Below are 18,144 nucleotides of genomic sequence, written 5' to 3'. Positions count from 1 at the left end.
CAAATATAAAGCCCAGGGTGCCTTCAATGAAAATGTTGGTGAGGATGCAAACATCTAGCAAGGCCTAATTGGCGAGGAGGGAGTGGGAAATGTTTGTTTTCTGTATGATAAATACTTGGAGTACAGTTTTGTCACAGTCAATATTCTGTTTCATTGGAGAGGCCAGCACAAATTCTTGAGACATCAGCTCCCATCCAAGCAATGGAATTGTTAGACAAAGTCATTGAATGAGCAAGAAACTGCAAGGACAATGGAAAGGATGTACTTATTTGGAGAATCAGGAGGATGATTTTCAAATAATAAATAAAGGTATAATGTCCTGTGGGATTGGAACTTGCTGGCAGAAAGGTAGGGTGATGGTTTGTTGTGAGCAAAATCTAAACCATTAGATAACATAGCCAGAACAAAAGATGGAAGTTATGTAAGGTGGTTTGGCTGTTGCATGTATTACACTGTATATATTACAAATGCGCATGCATTACCAGGAATGTGACATCACTCTTGAGGACATTCATTTACCGTTTATAAATGGTACCGTAACCGTGTTCAGACTCGGCAGTACCATTGTCACGAAGCACTGAGGGGTGACAGGTGGTCAGCTTAACTCCTATGTCTGATTTTTCTCTCTCTGATTATGTTGTTTCTCTATAACTCTTTTACTAATCCCTATCCTCTGTTTGCTTCCCCCTCTAATCGAATTCATCCATACATAGCCGTGCCTAGTTCGAATAACTGAGTGGATGATTCATCTCTATTTTCTGCTGAGATTCTCCAAATGGTGTCGACAGTTCCTTCCTATCCCCACCCCCCATAGGTTTCTCCAACAGTTTGTTTTCCTTCTCGGAATCCTCACCATAACCACATGGTCTTCAGCTAATTTGATCCACTTACTGATTCAAAGGAATTGCTCAGAACATTGGACATGACCAGACAGTATCTTTGCTGTATTAATGAAAATTTGAACTTTAGATAGCAAAGAAGACTAGCCCTCCAGAATAAATAGTGCCAACTACGTTGTTCAAAATATTATTACAATGTCTGTGATTTTTTTTTAAAAAGCCATATGCATCTTGTTTACAATAGGCAGGATGTACTTAATTTGATTAATATTGCACAATTCGTCTTCTAACAGATTAACAGCAGTTCAATACACATCAATACACAGTTTGGGTCTTGCTCGGCCCAAATCACAGTAAATCCTTGGTCCTGATGGACCAAGTGTTGTGAGTGTGATTGTCCTTGACATTGATGCAGCATTTGACCAAGTGCAGCATCTAAAGGTAAAAGTGTTGACTGTCTATCCTGATCAAGCAATTATTTATGCTATCGCAAGTATTTCAGATTCTCCAATAAGTCGTCAAGCGAGTTTATTGTCATGTGTCCCAGATAGGACAATGACATTCTTGTTTGCTGCAGCACAACAGAATATTGCAGGCATAAATACAGATCAGTGTGTCCATTTACCATAGAATATATATATATTCCTTGCTCTTCTTGGGCACCGGTATTATTGAGATATATATATATATATTTATATACATAAATAAACAGATAAAGTGCACTACGCTGTTATAGTTCAGAGTTTGTTTGAAGTTGTGTTTAATAGTCTGATGACTGTGGGGAAGAAGCTGTTCCTGAACCTGGATGTTGCAGATTTCAGGCTTCTGTACCTTCTACCTGATGGCAGCGGAAAGATTAGTGTATGGTCAGGATAGTGTGGGTCCTTGATGATGCTGGCAGCCTTTTTGAGGCAGCGACTGTGATAGATCCCCTCGATGGTAGGGAGGTCAGAGCCGATGATGGACTTGGCAGTGTTTACAACTTTTTGCAGCCTTTTCCGTTCCTGGACGCTCAGGTTGCCGTACCAAGCCACGATGCAACCCGTCAGCATGCTCTCTACTGTGCACATGTAGAAGTTCGAGAGAGTCCTCCTTGACATACCGACTCTCCGTAATCTTGTCAGGAAGTAGAGGCGCTGATGTGCTTTCTTCATGATTGCAGCAGTGTTCTGGGACCAGGAGAGGTCTTCGGAAATATTCGCACGCCCAGAAATTTGAAGTTCTTGACCCTTTCCACGTTGATATAAACGGGACTGTGGGTCCCCATTCTACCCCTTCTGAAGTCTACAATCAGTTCCTTGGTTTTGCTGGTGTTGAGAGCCAGGTTATTGTGCTGGCACCATTTGGTCAATCAGTCGATTTCACTGCTATACTCTGACTCGTTCCCATCAGTGATACGTCTCACAACAATGGTGTCATTGGCGAACTTGATGATAGAGTTCGCACTATGTCCGACTACGGAGTCATGAGTACAGCAGGGGGCTGAGCACGCAGCCTTGAGGTGCTCCCGTGCTGATTGTTTTCGAGGATGACATATTTCCGTCATTATGTACAGACTGTGTTCTGTGAATGAGGAAGTCGAGGATCCAATTGCAGAGGGATGCGCAGAGACCCAGATCTGAGAGCTTGGTAACCAGCTTGATGATGGTATTAAATGCCGAGCTGTACTCAATGAATAACAGCCTGACATGAGTTTTTGTTGTCCAAGTGGTCTAGAGCGGAGTGGAGAGCCAGTGAGATCGCATCCACCGGTGATCTGTTGTGGCGGTAAGCGAACTGCAGTGGGTCCAGGTTTTTGTTGAGGTAGGAGTTGATTTGCGGCATGATCAACCTCTCAAAGCACTTCATCACCACAGACGTTAGTGCCACTGGTCAATAGTCATTGAGGCACATCACCTTGCTCTTCTTGGGCACCGGTATTATTGACACCCCTTTAAAGCAGGTGGGAACCTCAGATCTCGGAAGTGAGAGGCTGAAAATGTCCGTAAAAACTCCAGCCAGTTGGTCCACACAGGTTTTTAAAACACGCCCGGGTATACCATCAGGTCCAGGCGCTTTTCGAGGGTTCATCCCTCTGAAGGATCTTCTGACGTCGGCCTCTGTGACTGACCGAAATACCATCATGGCGAATGGGGGCTCAGGAAGCAACAGATCAAAAATTCATTGTTCTCAAGGGGATATCTGCTACTTTTCTTTCCCCTTTCCTTTGCTTCTCATTAGAAATATGATTACTTTCCTTCTAACAGCTACTATCTGTTCAGGAAATGTTCACTGAATTATGACTTGGAATAGGCGAGTGCCTTTATGAAGAATACAGTGTTCACACAGTGGTTGAGTTGCTGCCTTAAAGCTCCAGAGACCCAAGTTCGATCCTGACCATGCGTGCTGTCTGTATGGAGTTTGTATGTTCTCCCTGTGACCGCGTGGTTTTTTTCGAGGTGCTTCAGATTCCTCCCACACTCCATAGATGTACACGTCTGTAGGTTAATTGGCTTCAGTAAAAAAAAAATGATATTGTCTCTTCTGGGTAGGATAGTGATCACTGGTTCGCGCAGACTTTGTGGGCCGAAGGGCCAGTTTCCATGCTGTATCTCTAAAGTCTAAAGAAATGTTTGCAAGTTGTGTTTGCTTATCACTCTTCAAAACTCAAATAAACACAATTCTAGGCTATTCAACATGTTTGAAGTCGTTGCCCATTCCTGTCATAGTCTAGTAAACCTTCTCTGAATGGCTTGCAATACACTGCTTTATTATACCATATGGGTGTGGAGAGAATGTTTCCACTAGTGGGAGAGTCTTGAACCAGAGGGCATAGCCTCAGAATAAAAGGATGTATCTATAGAAAGGAGATGAGGTGGAATTTCTTGTAAATGGGCGGTGAATCTGTGGAATTCATTGCACAGATGCCTGTGAGGCCAAGATAGACACAAAAGCTGGAGTAACTCAGCGTGTCAGGCAGCATCTCTGGAGAAAAGGAATAGGTGAGGTCAAGTCATTTGTGTATTTTTAAGGTTGAGATTGACAGATACATGATTGATAAGGGTGTCGAGGGTTAAGATCTATCTCTTAATTGAGGAATTTCGGGATAGTTATTCTTCCAGTCAGTAAATAAATATTTTTAACACTAAAAGTGTCGCCGCACTGCAGTTTAACTTTGCTGTATTTTATTTCCGGGAACTGTTGTTGTGGTTGTCCAATGATCGGGTTGCATCATACGCTATGCTTTCTCTTGGTACAACTTTTGGTCTTGGCTGTTTTTTTTTTCTCATGCAATTAATCGGATTACGCTTGCGGGCGGGGATTTGTTGTGGAATGGGTTATATCATTGACGTTTATGCTGGTCTGTGGTGGCCAATGAAAAAGCACTTGGTACTTTCAGTTTGCGACGGGGCAGTTAAGATTGCACTCGGAAATAGAAGTGGGAGCCGAAGGCTATATGTGTTATGGTTATTCTTCCAGTTCTAGAGAGCTGGATAAAATATTCGAATCGGGGACTTGCGAAGCTTCGCGGAAGTGTAGAGATTTGATTTGTTCCGTGGGCTGGTAACAAATAGAATTTGAAATTTCGTACGGGTGCCGCCAAAGATCCTATAGCTGCCACCGCCGGATCAGTTGAATTCGTTTTAATGTGGAGCGGAGATGGTACATTAATTTCCAACATTGCCATCTGAAATCGGATTTTGGTAGTGCGTTGAGGACATTAATCTCAACCTGGTTCTTGTATTTTTGGAGGTAGGTTTTATGGAGATAGACATTGTGAACCAGGAAAATTAGTGGAAGGGAGAAGAACTGAGTTTATTTTGTTTGATTTCTGAAAATGGATTTGAAATATATTAGATGTAATTTACATGGAATATTGCGTGTTTGAAATGATATTCACAATTATAGTATTTTCTGTTTCTAGTGTGTAACTGAATGTAGTCCTGACCGGACAAATAGTTTTAATTAATAAGGCGACAGATAGCACAATGGGCTAAGAGTTCGGCTGGCGACCGGAAGGTAGCCGGTTCAAATCCCGCTTGGAGTGCATACTGTCGTTGTGTCCTTGGGCAAGACACTTCACCCACCTTTGCCTGTGTGTAATGGAATGTAATTACGGCGGCAGGCGCGGGCACACCGCCACGCCCTGTGTCTCCCTTTCAAGGGAGATGCTAAAAATGCATTTCGTTGTCTCTGTACTGTACACTGACAATGACAATTAATTGAATCATTTCATTTTTCATTTTTTTAATTGAGTTTTTCGCGCTACTAACTCATAAATTAAGATTTATTGAAATCAGACTTGTAAGATTGGAATCTGATCAGTGAGATTGAGGCATGGAGAATTTCAAAGTTTGGTATCATCCCCACTGTAAACTCCAAAAATGAGAAGGCTGAAATGGTCAAATTCTAGCAACCTGCTCCATTAGATCAGATACGATTCCACGATAATACTTATTTTACAGTCTTTCCTGCCATCTCTTGCTCCTTCACTTAAAAGTAATTCAGCTGTGAAATTTGGACATGTTTCTGTTACTTGAGATTAATATTTTCTGGTATCCTCGTATTCATTTTATTTGTAAAGTCCTTTTGAATATCCCAACTTGGTTTGTGAAAATTGTTTATAAATGAAATCTTTCAAGCTGTTTTGTTTTAAGCATTCTAAATTTAATTATGAAAACTTATATTTAATTTTATTTGTGACTTTATAGTATTCTAATATGTAACACAATTACATATCAATTAATATAAATGATTAGGCTAATCCAAATCGGATACGACTGGAATTACAAATTTAGTTTCCAGGCTTATGAACAAACTTGTGTTATGACTAAATTGTTTCAGATGAATTAATATCAACTCCATCCAATCAACCTGTGATATTTTAAAATATAACATTTTACATTTCACATGTTCTAACTTACTAAATATTAAAATAGTACATCTGTTCATATAATATTGTAGCAGCTTTAAACTCCAAAATCTATTCCTCAAGTTCTGATATCTAGCCCCAGAGTGTCACAGACAAAGAATGATATTCTTGCAATATTTTGCTGCCGATTAAATTTTAAATGATTATGACAGTTTTAAAAATGACACTTGCAGGCCCAGATGGTGCGTGTCTCTAATTAGAATTAGCAAAATGACTCCTCGCCACCGCCTCCCTCCTCCGCCAGCCAACAGCAAGGTGCGGGGCCGAGTGGTGCAGCTCAAAGATCCTATAGCTATGGGATCTTTGGTGCAGCTGCTTCAGAAGGGTCGGAGCGAATGACGGGGCGGGTGGGGGGAGGAGGATATGGAGCCGCTGTTCGGGGCCCGTCATTCGCCCCAAACCTTTCTCACCACGCACCTAGTATCTTTCCCACGCAATACAGCCCTCACTGCCGACACAAAACGTTGCGTTCCTTTTCTCCAGAGATGCTGCCTGACCCGTGGAGTTACTCCAATCTTCGGTACAAACCAGTATCTGGTTGCCAAGCCGGGCAAAATGACTCTGTGTTTAGGTTGCCCGGCGGCGCTTTGAGTGGTCAGTGGCACCCGGGCAACCATTAATTTCGAGCCCTGGCAAAGTGTTTAAATCCTAGTTTGAGTTTTTAGAATGTTTATGTGTTTTGGTTATTAAATATAATGTTTTTATAGTGAGTTCACTTTTAATAGTCTAAATCTTTTTGATTGTCACAACCACTTTTTTTTTTACAGCCGTCATAAACAGGCCCATCCACTTGTTTTGTTGACCGAACTGTTTCTAGCATTTATTCATGGAGGGCCTCTTGAGGATTGGGTTGGCTTTCTCCAAAATGTTTCCTCCATAGGATACAAATTAGTTACATTTAAAATTTATTCCAGAAGTTATCCACCCATTTGGATGCTTTCAGTGAGTTGCTGGCTTCTGCATTCATGACTTGAGTTGTATACTTTTCAGCGTGCCAGAATTAATAGCTGGTTTGCTTTACATTTTCTTTTCTTCTCATTCATGAGCTAGAAATAGCCTGTGATACAAAACACCATAGTTTCCGCTTGAAATATCTTTCATTGCCAGAGGTATTCTGGTGACTGTTGGCGCAACACTGAAAAACAAATTGCAGCATAGTTCAATGAGTATATGCACCACCTTGGGTATTGTCAAGATACTGTAGTTTCTGAATAATCAAGGTAATTTGGTTCTGATATAAGTAGTAGAGAAAGAAGTCCAGGAATAGCTGGAAATCTGGACAGGTCATGAAACGCATGGTTTTGTATGTCAAATTTTATGATCATGGGGAAGTCCCCCAATGGCTGCCTCGCCACAAGCCTGTCTGTCCCTTCCTTTGTATTTGTTTGTATGTGTTAAATGTTTGTTTTATAGTTTTCTTTAGCTTGTTTTGCTTGGGGGGGGGAGGGGGGGGGGGAGTTGGGGGAAACTTTTTCTAATCTCTTACCTCGACGGAGATATGATTTTTTCCGAACGTATTTCCAGCCTTTGCTGGAGACCGACTTCGAGAGCTCCACCACGGGAGCCTGCGGGACTTACCATCACAGAGCTTGCAATCCCTTTGCCAGGGATTGACTTTGGGGCTCCAACCACGGGGGCCTGCGGAGTTTGACATCGCGGAGCTCGCGGTCTCGAGTTAGAGACCGACTTCGGGAACTCCAAGCTGCAGGAGCTTCAATCGCCCCGACACGGGGGCTTCAACCGCCGGCTGCTGGAGCTTCGATCGCCCCGACTGTGGATGGTTCGACAGCCCCGACCGCGGGAGAATAAAGAGGAAGAGGATTGGACTTTATTGCCTTCCATCACAGTGAGGAACATGGGGAATCCGCTGTGGTGGATGTTTATGTTAACTTTTATGTAGTTGTGTGTCTTTTTTTAGTTTGGCTATATGGTAATTCAAATTTCACTGTACCTTAATTGGTACATGTGACAATAAACTGACCTCGAAACCTTGAAATTAAAGGGATTTATTGATGTGAGTATATATTTATATAATGGTATATGGACACACTGATATGTTCTGTATTCATGCCTACATATTCTGTTGTGCTGAAGCAAAGCAAGAATGTCATTGTCCCATCTGGGACGCATGACAATAAACTATCTTGACTTGACTTGAGTTTCCTATTTAACAGTGAAAATATTAAATATTCCCAGTTCTACTCATCAATTGGCTGAATAGACCTGTACAGTTTATCTTTCCAGGAAGAGCTACATTCTATGCAGTGCAGTGTGTGTGTTGCTTGTTTGACCAATGTATGTTTTAGAAAAAGTTGCAAACTATTATGCCGTATTTTGTGTCGGATGATCTTTATTGTCTTGAGCTTCAGTTTTGCAGCTTAGTCCCGTTTAAATTTCTGTATGGTATTATGTAGATTGACTACATTCAAACTTGAAATAAGATAATCAATCGGGTTACCCCAACTTGTAATACCACTAAACAGCATTGTTTTTAGTAGCTTAGTTTATTTTCCTTTCTATTCAGTGATTGGTTTTTGTTACTATGGTCACTTGCGTTTTAATGATTTGCACATCCATGTTGTAATTGTATTTTAAATATTATTGCAAGACTGATCTTTTGATTTGGCAGGTAAAGATAGGGACCCAGTGACAAATAGGTAACTAGATGAATCGGGCATGCACATCATTGTCACAATAATAATCAGAACATCGTGTAGGTGGTTTGCAATTTAAAAGTGCACCAGAGTAGATCATCACAACTTGGAAAGAGTGATGGGTTAGGATCAGTAAATCTCAAATGGATGGACAGGCAGTGCGAATAAAGGGATATGGTGAGGATAAAGGGCTCGAGTGTGCTTATTTCAATGCAAGGAATATGGGGTAAGCAGATGCACGTAGATCCTGGATTGGTGCTTGGGGCTATGATGCTGAGGCCATGGCGGAAAAGTGGTTGTGGGAGAGACAACAGGCAGCTCAATGTTTCAGATGTGATAGAGGAAGGGAATGGTGGTGGAGGAATTGCTCTACTAATCAGGGAGACTTCATTGTAGCACTCCAAGAGGACATTCTGGAGAGTTTGTTCGCTGAGGCGATATGAGTAGAGCTCAAAAGTAAGAAAGGTACTAGCACTTGAATAGGGTTGTACTTTAAGCCCTCTAATAGCTAGCAGGTGATAGAGGAACAGATGCGGAGACAGGTTACTGAGATCTGCCAAAGCAGAAGGATTGTCTTAATAAGTGACTCAAAGTTCTCCAATATTAAATGGAACATGCACAGTGCCAAAGGCTAAGACGGGGTAGAATTTGCTAGGTGTATCCAAGAGAGTTTCCTGAAATAGTATGCAGATAGTACAACCTGAAATACACTGTGGGTATTACAACCCGATAGGGAACATTGTGGATCTTGTGTTGGGAAATGGGCATAGCTAGGTGACCAGTGTTTCAATCGAAGAGCATTTGGGGGATAGTGATCACAACATAAGTTTTAAGATTGTTTTGCATAGGGATGAGTCTGGACCTTGCGGGAAGTTACTGAATTTGAGTAAGACAATTTATAACATTATTAAGCAGAAGGATGGGAGCAGATGTTATTTGGTAAGTCCACATCTTGCACGTGGGAGTTGTTTAAAGGGCTGTTGATCATATTTCAGGACTGGCATGTTCCTGTAAGGATGGCAAAGTATGGGAGCTTTTGATAACCGAGAGGATGTAAATTTTATCAAAAAGATAAAGGAAGCGTCTGCAAGATTCAAGAAGATGGAATCGGATGATAGTGTTGATAAACCAATTTCTCTCCTGAGATAAGTAAAGTTCGATCGTATCGAATTGTAGCAACATGGAGAAGTTGGGCAGACTTGGAATGTTTTCTCTGGAATGCTGGAGTTGAAGGGAAGGCCTGATAGAAGTATAGGGTGATTATAGGGTGAAAGGTCACTGGGTCATAGGTCTTCACGCACAGAGCCGCAAAATCCAACTGGGGTACATACGTCACTTCCGGTACATGTTATTGATGCTAGAAACTGGTACTTTCAAACCTGTTTAAAAACCGCGAAAACGGTTAGTTTTTGCGCTGTAAATAACTGTGCAAGTCGGGGTGACCGTGAGACACAGCTATCCTACTTTAGAGTTCCAAAGATTAAGAAAAACAAAGGTAAAGAGAAGAGAGAGAGCTGAAGGGAAAATAATAGCGGAAGTTGTTGGCCGTGCAGATATAAAGATAGAAAATATCGGGAATTATCGCGTTTGCTCACTGCATTTCATCAAAACTAAGGCATTATTGACCTTTCGTGAAATCACCCTATATACAATTATGAGGTGTAGATAGGGTCGACAATCAATCTTTTTCCCAGGATGGAAATATCAAATACTGGAGGCTTTAAAGTGAAAGGGGCAAGGTTTGAAGGAGATGTACGGGGCATATATTTTTGGATATAGGAGGGTGAATGCCTGGAACACTCTGCTGGGGGTGGTGTTGGAGGCAGATACGATAGTGGCATTTAAGAGACGTTTGGATAGGCGCATGGAAGGATATGGATTATGTGCGGATAGATAAGAATTTGTCTTGTATCATATTCAGCACGGACATTGTGTGCCATCGGACCTGTCCCATTGCTGTACTGTTCTGTTTATGTGGCATATATGGATTTCAAAGGTTCATTTATTGTCACACACCAATTGGTGTAGTGAAATCTGAGTTGCCATTGCAGCACATTAATAAGAATACAACATAACAGGAGTTTAACATTAAACATTAAAAAAAAATTCCCCCACAATGGTTCCCACTGTGGGGGAAGGCACAAAGTCCAGCCCCATCCCCTTGTCCACCAATAGTCGGGCCTATTGAGGTCGCCGCTACGGCAGCCCGATGTTTCAGGCCCTTCTCGACAGGTGATGGTGCTCCGGCGTCGGGAGAACCCTCTCTGCGGCTTGGGATACCTGGAACGGCCGCTTCCTTACCGGAGACCGCGGCTTCCGAACCCACTGGCTCCTTCTGGACGGAGCTCCACCACTGGCGATCTCGGCGAGAGATCCCAGCCTCCACGATGTCAATGTCAGCGCTGCCGCCGGCGGCTGGCCGATCCACAGACCCGCAGCTCCGCAATATTCAATTGGCGGACCCAGCACACTGGAGCTCCAGTGCGGTGACCTGGGCAAGGCATCGCCCACTTCGCAATAGCGCTCCAGCGCTGTGCCGCCGCCAAAGCCGTGGTTCTGGCCGGTCCCCTCAGGAAAAGCCGCTCCAGACACGATGGTAGGCCGCGAGGATGTGTCGAGATGCTGCTCGGAGGAAAGCCACCTCCCTGACCAGGTAGGGAATAGGAAAAGCAGTTTCCCCCTCCCCCCCCCCCACATAAAAAGACTAGACCTCTAAAACAAAACACTATCTTAACATGCTAAAAAAAAAATTTAAAAAGTGAAAAGTCGGTCAGCTGCAGGCAGGGCAGCCATACCCAACTGGACGGCGCCAGAATAGCATTCGGTAAAGTGCTTTATAATAGACCTGTCATCAGGATTGAAGTCAATGCGTTGGAGCAGCATGGATAGAAAATTGTCTAGGCAGGAAATGGTGAAAAAAAAAATTTGGGCAAAGCGCTGTTACTTTTTTGGATTTTATTGATGATTTGGATTTCTAAGCAGCATCATTCAGGCTGATGTTAAATAAACCGTTGCCATCTCCATTACCTTTAATGAGCACTAGTTTGTGTTGTTGGGCACACGTGGGTGAACTATTTAGTTAAAGTCGGTTGCCTGACAATTTTGAAAACCACATTCACTTTTACTGTATTGCATAGTGTTTTCTGCACTCCGCTGAGTCAGTTGAAGTGAGTGCATTATCTTTCAGTGAGTGGGAGTTGAGGTACCAGCGGTGGACAGGGAGCACGTCAAATGTTGCCCGATGAGCCAAATATTGAACTTGCTTGAAACACATGGGGTAAACCGTGTGTTGCCATGACAGATTCAACGATAAATACAATGAATGCAAAACAGCAAAATGGTGCAAAGGTTGTAGTGCAATCTATCTGACCAAAATATTTGAAAGGAAATAATTTTCAAAGCTGTGGTGGGAGATACTGGAGAGCTGGCATTGCTTTGACCACTTTTAAATAGGTTTGCAGAAATATATTGAAAAGTGAGAATGAAGCTTGGCAAGTATTATCTTTTTAAGATGTTTGGCCTGATAATTAACCCAGTTTCATTGCGGTTTATGCAAAGTGTAATTATTTGAGAAAACTGTTGAAGAATTTATCAGGAAGCATCAATTTACAATACACACTAGCAGAAAGAAACTGACCACCTTTTCTATCCTTTACTTTGGATTCGAGACATGAAGTGCAGATTATTACAATTTCCTTTAGAAAGTGAATTTATATATTAAAAGTATAAAATATTTTGCAAAAATTAGTCTTTCGGCCAGACTTCCCCATTGCTGATGCTCAATTATTCTGTAGTGCTGATACGTTTATCACCAACAGTGTCTGTTGCTCAAACTGGATGGCAAGTATTGAACAACTATTCACCTGTTTCGAGTTATGCTTGCCCTTGTGCACATGTACATTTTTTTCCCTTGACCCTCAGTTGCAATATAGTGAATATTTGGCAATTTTCTCTATGAATACTGCAAGTGAGTGATGGTAGGAAGAGGTGGCAAATGTTTCCTTTGTGTTTACTTAACTTATTTTCTTTCTTTAGGAGGCTAATTGCAGCTATTTGGCTCCCTGGGCTACGCCATGGCTTCGGGTGGCAGCGATGATGAACCTTTTCGAACAAACCCGGACAAAACACACACAAATCACTGCAAAAGCCGATCACAGCACGTGACTGGTGAGTGTTAGCCTTTTAGTAGTTCTACAAAGGTGCCATAAATGTAGATCCACTGCAAGTAGGTAGGGGTCTGAATAACCTTGTTTCTTGATCCAATGGTAGAGGAGCAAATAAAACGAGGTACATCCTTTGCGAAAGTCAGCATTAAGAAATTAAACCAGTTGTATAGTTTCACATAGTCAATTAAAATCTCATTTTAATTTGTCTTTTGTGTGATAGGTTGTTGAAGTTCACCCTGATATATAAAGAATGGGCGTGTATGTTCAGTAGATGCTGCCTTATTGCTGATATACAATTCTTGGAATGGTCGGCACTTATTTGTGGAAACCAATTTGCTATTTAACTGATCTCTTTGGAAGAGTTGTAAGCCTTGCTGAAGGTAGACAAAAATGCTGGATAAACTCAGCGGGTGAGGCAGTATCTGTGGATCGAAGGAAAAGGTGACGTCGCCTATTCCTTCGCTCCTTAGATGCTGCCTCACTCGCTGAGTTTCTCTAGCATTTTTTTGTCCACCTTCGATTTTTCCAGCATCTGCAGTTCTTTCTTTAGCCTCGCTGAACTCATTCTCACACTGGAGAGCTCCCTTAACTCTTCATTTCCTCCAGATTGAAAATGTATCTATGGGCACATACGCCTGTCTCTCTGTGGGATTGTGAATGCTCTTTGTTTCAGTTCTACCTAGGCCTACGATCTCAATATTTATTCCCAGTACATCGAGACTACATTGATGTGCTCTCTTGCACTCGTGCAGAACTCGATAGTTTCATCACTTTTACTGCCAATTTCCTGCCCTCTGTTTTGACTGTACAGCACGCAAAACAAATGTTTCAATTATATTTTGCTACATATAACAATAAACCAAAACAAACTAAAATCATTGTTAACAAAGCTCTTGCCACATCTCATCCTCTTTCTTTATCTCTGCTCTCATTCCCTCTCTTCTGGGGTTGGGGTTGGAGGAGGATACGGTTCCCCATGGTTGCTGGCTTGTACCCCACTTGCTTGCACCCCACCAGCCTCTGCACTCAGCAGATCATTGTCCACAGTTTCTGGCACATTCCAAAAGATTGCACCACCGGATACATCTTTACCTCTCCTTTAGCGCTTCACAGGAACTGTTCTCTTTGACATTACGGTTGATCCTTGTGTTCACACCAAGCAATGTCTTTCATGCATTCCCTTGCAACTGCAAGCAATGCAATATTTGTCCTCTTCTTTCCCTCCCATCAATCCATCCTGGGACCCAACTATTCTTTCCAGGAGAAGCAATGATTCACTTGCATTTCTTGTTAGTGTTTGCAATGTTGTCTCTCCCATATTGGTAAAACTAAATGCAAAGAGTGATTGTTCAGTGGAAAGCAAGCAGTCTCTCTGCAGTGGTGACCTTGAGCTTCCCGATTGTCTGCAACTTTAATTCCTTGCACTGCTCCCACTATGACCTGTTGGCCTGTGGCCTCCTGTCACAATGAGGCCCAATCCAAACTGGAGGAATAGGACATCACTTCCTGACTGTGAATATAGCAGTCATCTGGACTGTGTATTGAATTCTACAACTTTGGGTAGCTTGATTTCTTGTTCTCTCAGTTTTCCATCTGTAGGTCATAAGGTCATAATTGATGCAAGTAGAATTAGGCCATTCGCCCATCAAGTCTACTCCGATATTCAATCATGGCTGATCTATCATTCCCTCCTAACCCCAATCTCCTGCCTTCTCTCCCAGGACCTCTGACACCTGTACTAATCAAGAAATATCTGTAATATTAGCTCAACCTTTTGTTTGCCTCTTAAAAGTGGAGGACCTGGTGGGCTTATCCTGTTCTGCATTTTGCAACTCCCACATTATTTTGTCTAACTGCTCCCATTCGCTCATTGACGAGTTCACATTGCAAACAGCCTTTCTCCATGGCAACCCCAGTTTTACCCTCGGATATATTTCCTCTCCCACCCTCCCTGAGGCTTAACAAGCTTATTTTTGTCTACTGTTCTGATGAAGAATCTCCGACCTGAAACTTTGATTCTGTTTCTCGTCCCACAGATATGACCTGACCTGCTTAGTGTTTCCAGTTTCTTCTATTTTTGTTCTATTAAATTACTCCTGCAGTATTTCTCAGCCTTTTCAATGTTGGTTTACTGGTTGTCTCAGTCTCTGAAAATGAAGCAAACAAACAATTGTGGTTATTTTGATGATTCATTCAATTTATACTGAGGCTTGCTTGCAATCTGCTAATGAAACAGGAAGTGGAAGCTCTTTTCACAGGATATTTATGATTCACTTCCATATTTGATGTTTACGATTGTGTCAATAAATAGCTTTGTTTTTTGTTGGATTCCTCTGTTTGCAATGGGCCGGTAATTCATCAACTGATATATTACATATATCTCCGGTTCTCTTGCCATGCACGTACATTGCAGTAGTTTACAGTTACAAATTAACGTACCAGGCTTGTGAGAGAAAACTGGACACCAGGGAGAAACCTTTGTTAATGTGCAAGGATCGCTGGTCAGCACGGACTCGGTGGGACGAAGGGCTTGTTTCCGCGCTGTATCTCTAACCTAATCTAAACTAAAGTATAAAATCACATAGAATGTGTAAGCTCTACACAGGTTGCACTTATGATTGGATTAAACCCAGGTTAGGAGCTGAGAGGCAACAGTGCTATTTATCCCAAAGCATACAACCTTTTTACTTAGTATTTGTGATATAGTGCACTTTGGGGAGAAAGCTTCTCATAAACTTACCATGTATGTTGATTAGTAAATGCGTCATCATTTAAATGCTGATGCCTGAATATTTGCTCTCTATTTGTTGCTATGGCAGGTGTTAATTATGTAGTTCATAAATCTTCAGTTTTTACATTTTCAATTCACTTCACTTCATCTCTTATGGCTGACTACTTTACTGTACAGGTTGCTTTTATTTATTGCTCATGAGTAAACTACAGCAGTGAGTTAGGTCAGATATTCACCTGTAATGCTCACAATGGATGAGTTTCTCAAAAAAGAAACAAAACAATTGATAAGGTTTACTTCTTAATAAACAACTCACAAACACGTTAGGTAAACTAAAAGCTTTACTGATCATTAGCCGGCAGAAGTGACGGGGATATACCAGCAAAGTAAGCTACAGACACTTGACTTCTCCGTACTACCATGTCAATGCACAAAGATTTGCATGGTGTTTTTATACTGTGTGTCACTTAATCACATTCCAAAGATATTAGTCATGGTCACAAGATTCAGTCAATATACATCACTACACGACGAGTCTGAGATTGTCTCTCTTATCAATTGGTAGACACATTTCAACGGCACTGGTCATTGTCTCAATATACATCAAGCTGAGACAAGCCCAGGCTTATCAATCCACTGGAGAAGGCCTGCTTGAGACGAAATATAAGCTACAACTTAGTCAAGTATTCCACTATGCATCTTTTACAAATTTAAAAGCATTTAACCTTTTCACAATGTATTAATTTAGTTGTCCACTGTGAATAACATTTCCAAGCACAGATAGAAATAGAAATTAGTAAATCGTTAGAAAGGATGGGTTAAACAGAAACACTTGGCAAATTTGTAAAATGTATGTTTGACAATTCCTTACACATGGTAGAGATGGGTAAATGTGATGGTGTTCTCTGGATACTCAAAAGGGATAGTATGATGGAATGTAGCTTTGGTAGGGAACCCAGGAGATTAATGTTATGATATTGTGCGTATGAGTAGTATGTCTGAAGTCTGTTGTTATTTGTCTCTATATTTGTATATAAATGGGCAATCCGAGAAAATTTAATACACAAACCTGTGCGATTTAATATCACGTGTTGACTTGTAACCGTACGAAATCTGCAAAATAAAGATTAGATTTGGGTCTGGGTGGATCAGAATGACTATTGCCAGCTAATTGGTATAACCACATCAGCCACTTTTAAATGGGCAATATTTTCTTCAACAACTGCTGCAGTGTGGTTCCAGAACATATAACAGTTTTAAATCCAGTGTTCTTCATTCCAACTTTTATTTTGTTATTTTTTTAAAACATCATCTTCAGATACGAGCACTGTATTTCTTTTGAATATTGTGAAATCCAAATATCTTGTAGGCAATGATTGTGAACGTAGATGCAAATGAATGTGGATCAGCTGTCCTGTTGGCAGCACACCTTTCAACTCTCTGACCTGCAGCAAAAATGTATTTGCGGAAAGTGTTTATCTTTTTTCCCCCGATTTCAACCCTTGATTCACCTGCTGTTTTATGACCAACATCTATTACAAGTCCACTAGCACATTTATTTTATTACCCCGTAGTGCTTTCCCTGTGGAATATATTCCACTTGCTGCATGTCCTGCCACTTTCCACATCAGGGCTTCTGAAATGTTACCTTACTTTCTTTTGAATGTATGTTTCCCTTAGTTGACAGAGCTCTTGACTGTTTCATTTTCCTCTCCTCTGCCGTTACCTTTCTCCTTCCCAGAATAGAGTTCCTTTTCTGTTAAATATTGATATTCCGATGTGATATCGCCACCGGAGTAATTCTTTCCATCCTCGTGACTAATCGCAAGATACGCTTATTCATCACCAATACCCATCCATACATGTGGCGTCTTGCCATGAATCAGATGCCATACCTAGCCTTGATGACTCCCTTCCACTATCCAAGTAGCCATTTACTTCAATTTCCAATTTCACTGCTCATAATGTGGTCCTTTCAAATTTGGGGAAATTCAATGTAGATCAGCTGTCCTGTTGGCAGCACACCTTTCAACTCTCCGACCTGCATCCATGCTTGCACCTGTGCTGTTATAACCTGTCAACATGTCTTCAGTCTGATCTCTCCGTTACAATGAAACTTAATTCAAGACTTGAGGAGCATCAGCATTTTCTGACTATATACACTGCAAGTCGTCCACTGCTTACACACGCCCAACTTCTGAACAGCCCCAAATCAGCTTTAAAGAGATTAACTGCTGCGGGCATCTTATGTCATGTTGGCACTTGCCTGACCAACTCTTTGCACTTATTTTACCTCCTATGTTTTACCCGTCTCTGAAAGATCAAGAGCCTGCAACAACATTGCATTTCTTCTCATGACAGATGCGTCCAGGCATGCAAAGTTTTTGTTTCTAATTTCACGAGTAGTTTTTGACCAGTTTCTACATTTGATATTTTTATAGTTTTCATTGACAAATATGAACTGTTGGTTCTTTTGTTGGTTGTTTACAGCGTTTTTTTCAAAGCCTCTTGGCAAAAATAAGATGTTTCACACATATGCCCTGTACGCCGTTTAATACATTGGTTAGATCCATTAATATGATTGAATGAATGCCTGTTATACTTTCACATGGGTGCTTGCTGCTTTAGGGTCACGTTTAATATTGAGCAGTGGTTTCCTACATTCCCTTCTTAGAATTATTATAGACTAAAAATCCTTGCTGGCAGAAAGTTCCAACATTATCTTCAGACTTTAGAAAATATGCTTGCATCAAATGTGTTTTTTAACCAATTGTGCACGTTTGAAACAGTGGTGTGGTTTTGTGTATAGTAGAACTGATGTGCTCAAGGAAATGTGTGTTCA

General features: G+C 41.4%; 1 protein-coding gene across 2 annotated transcripts in view; it reads left to right on the top strand.

Moving 5' to 3' along the window:
* The window catches only part of LOC129708611 (bcl-2 homologous antagonist/killer-like), a 36,581-nt gene that overhangs the window by 613 nt on the left and 17,824 nt on the right, over positions 1-18,144 (top strand). Inside the window, exons 1-2 of one of the 2 annotated variants that reach the window (XM_055654461.1) lie at positions 4,137-4,571; positions 12,441-12,572. In XM_055654461.1, the coding sequence (XP_055510436.1) occupies positions 12,479-12,572 (94 nt within the window). In that variant the 5' untranslated portion in view covers positions 4,137-4,571; positions 12,441-12,478. Of the gene's footprint in view, positions 1-4,136; positions 4,572-12,440; positions 12,573-18,144 lie in introns of those variants that run through there. The other variant, XM_055654462.1, reaches the window with a different exon arrangement.

Source organism: Leucoraja erinacea, chromosome 24, assembly GCF_028641065.1.
Source record: "Leucoraja erinacea ecotype New England chromosome 24, Leri_hhj_1, whole genome shotgun sequence".
Classification (NCBI taxonomy): Eukaryota; Metazoa; Chordata; class Chondrichthyes; order Rajiformes; family Rajidae; genus Leucoraja; species Leucoraja erinaceus.
Note: the sequence above shows the minus strand (reverse complement) of the source record. Positions and strands in the feature narration are given on the sequence as shown.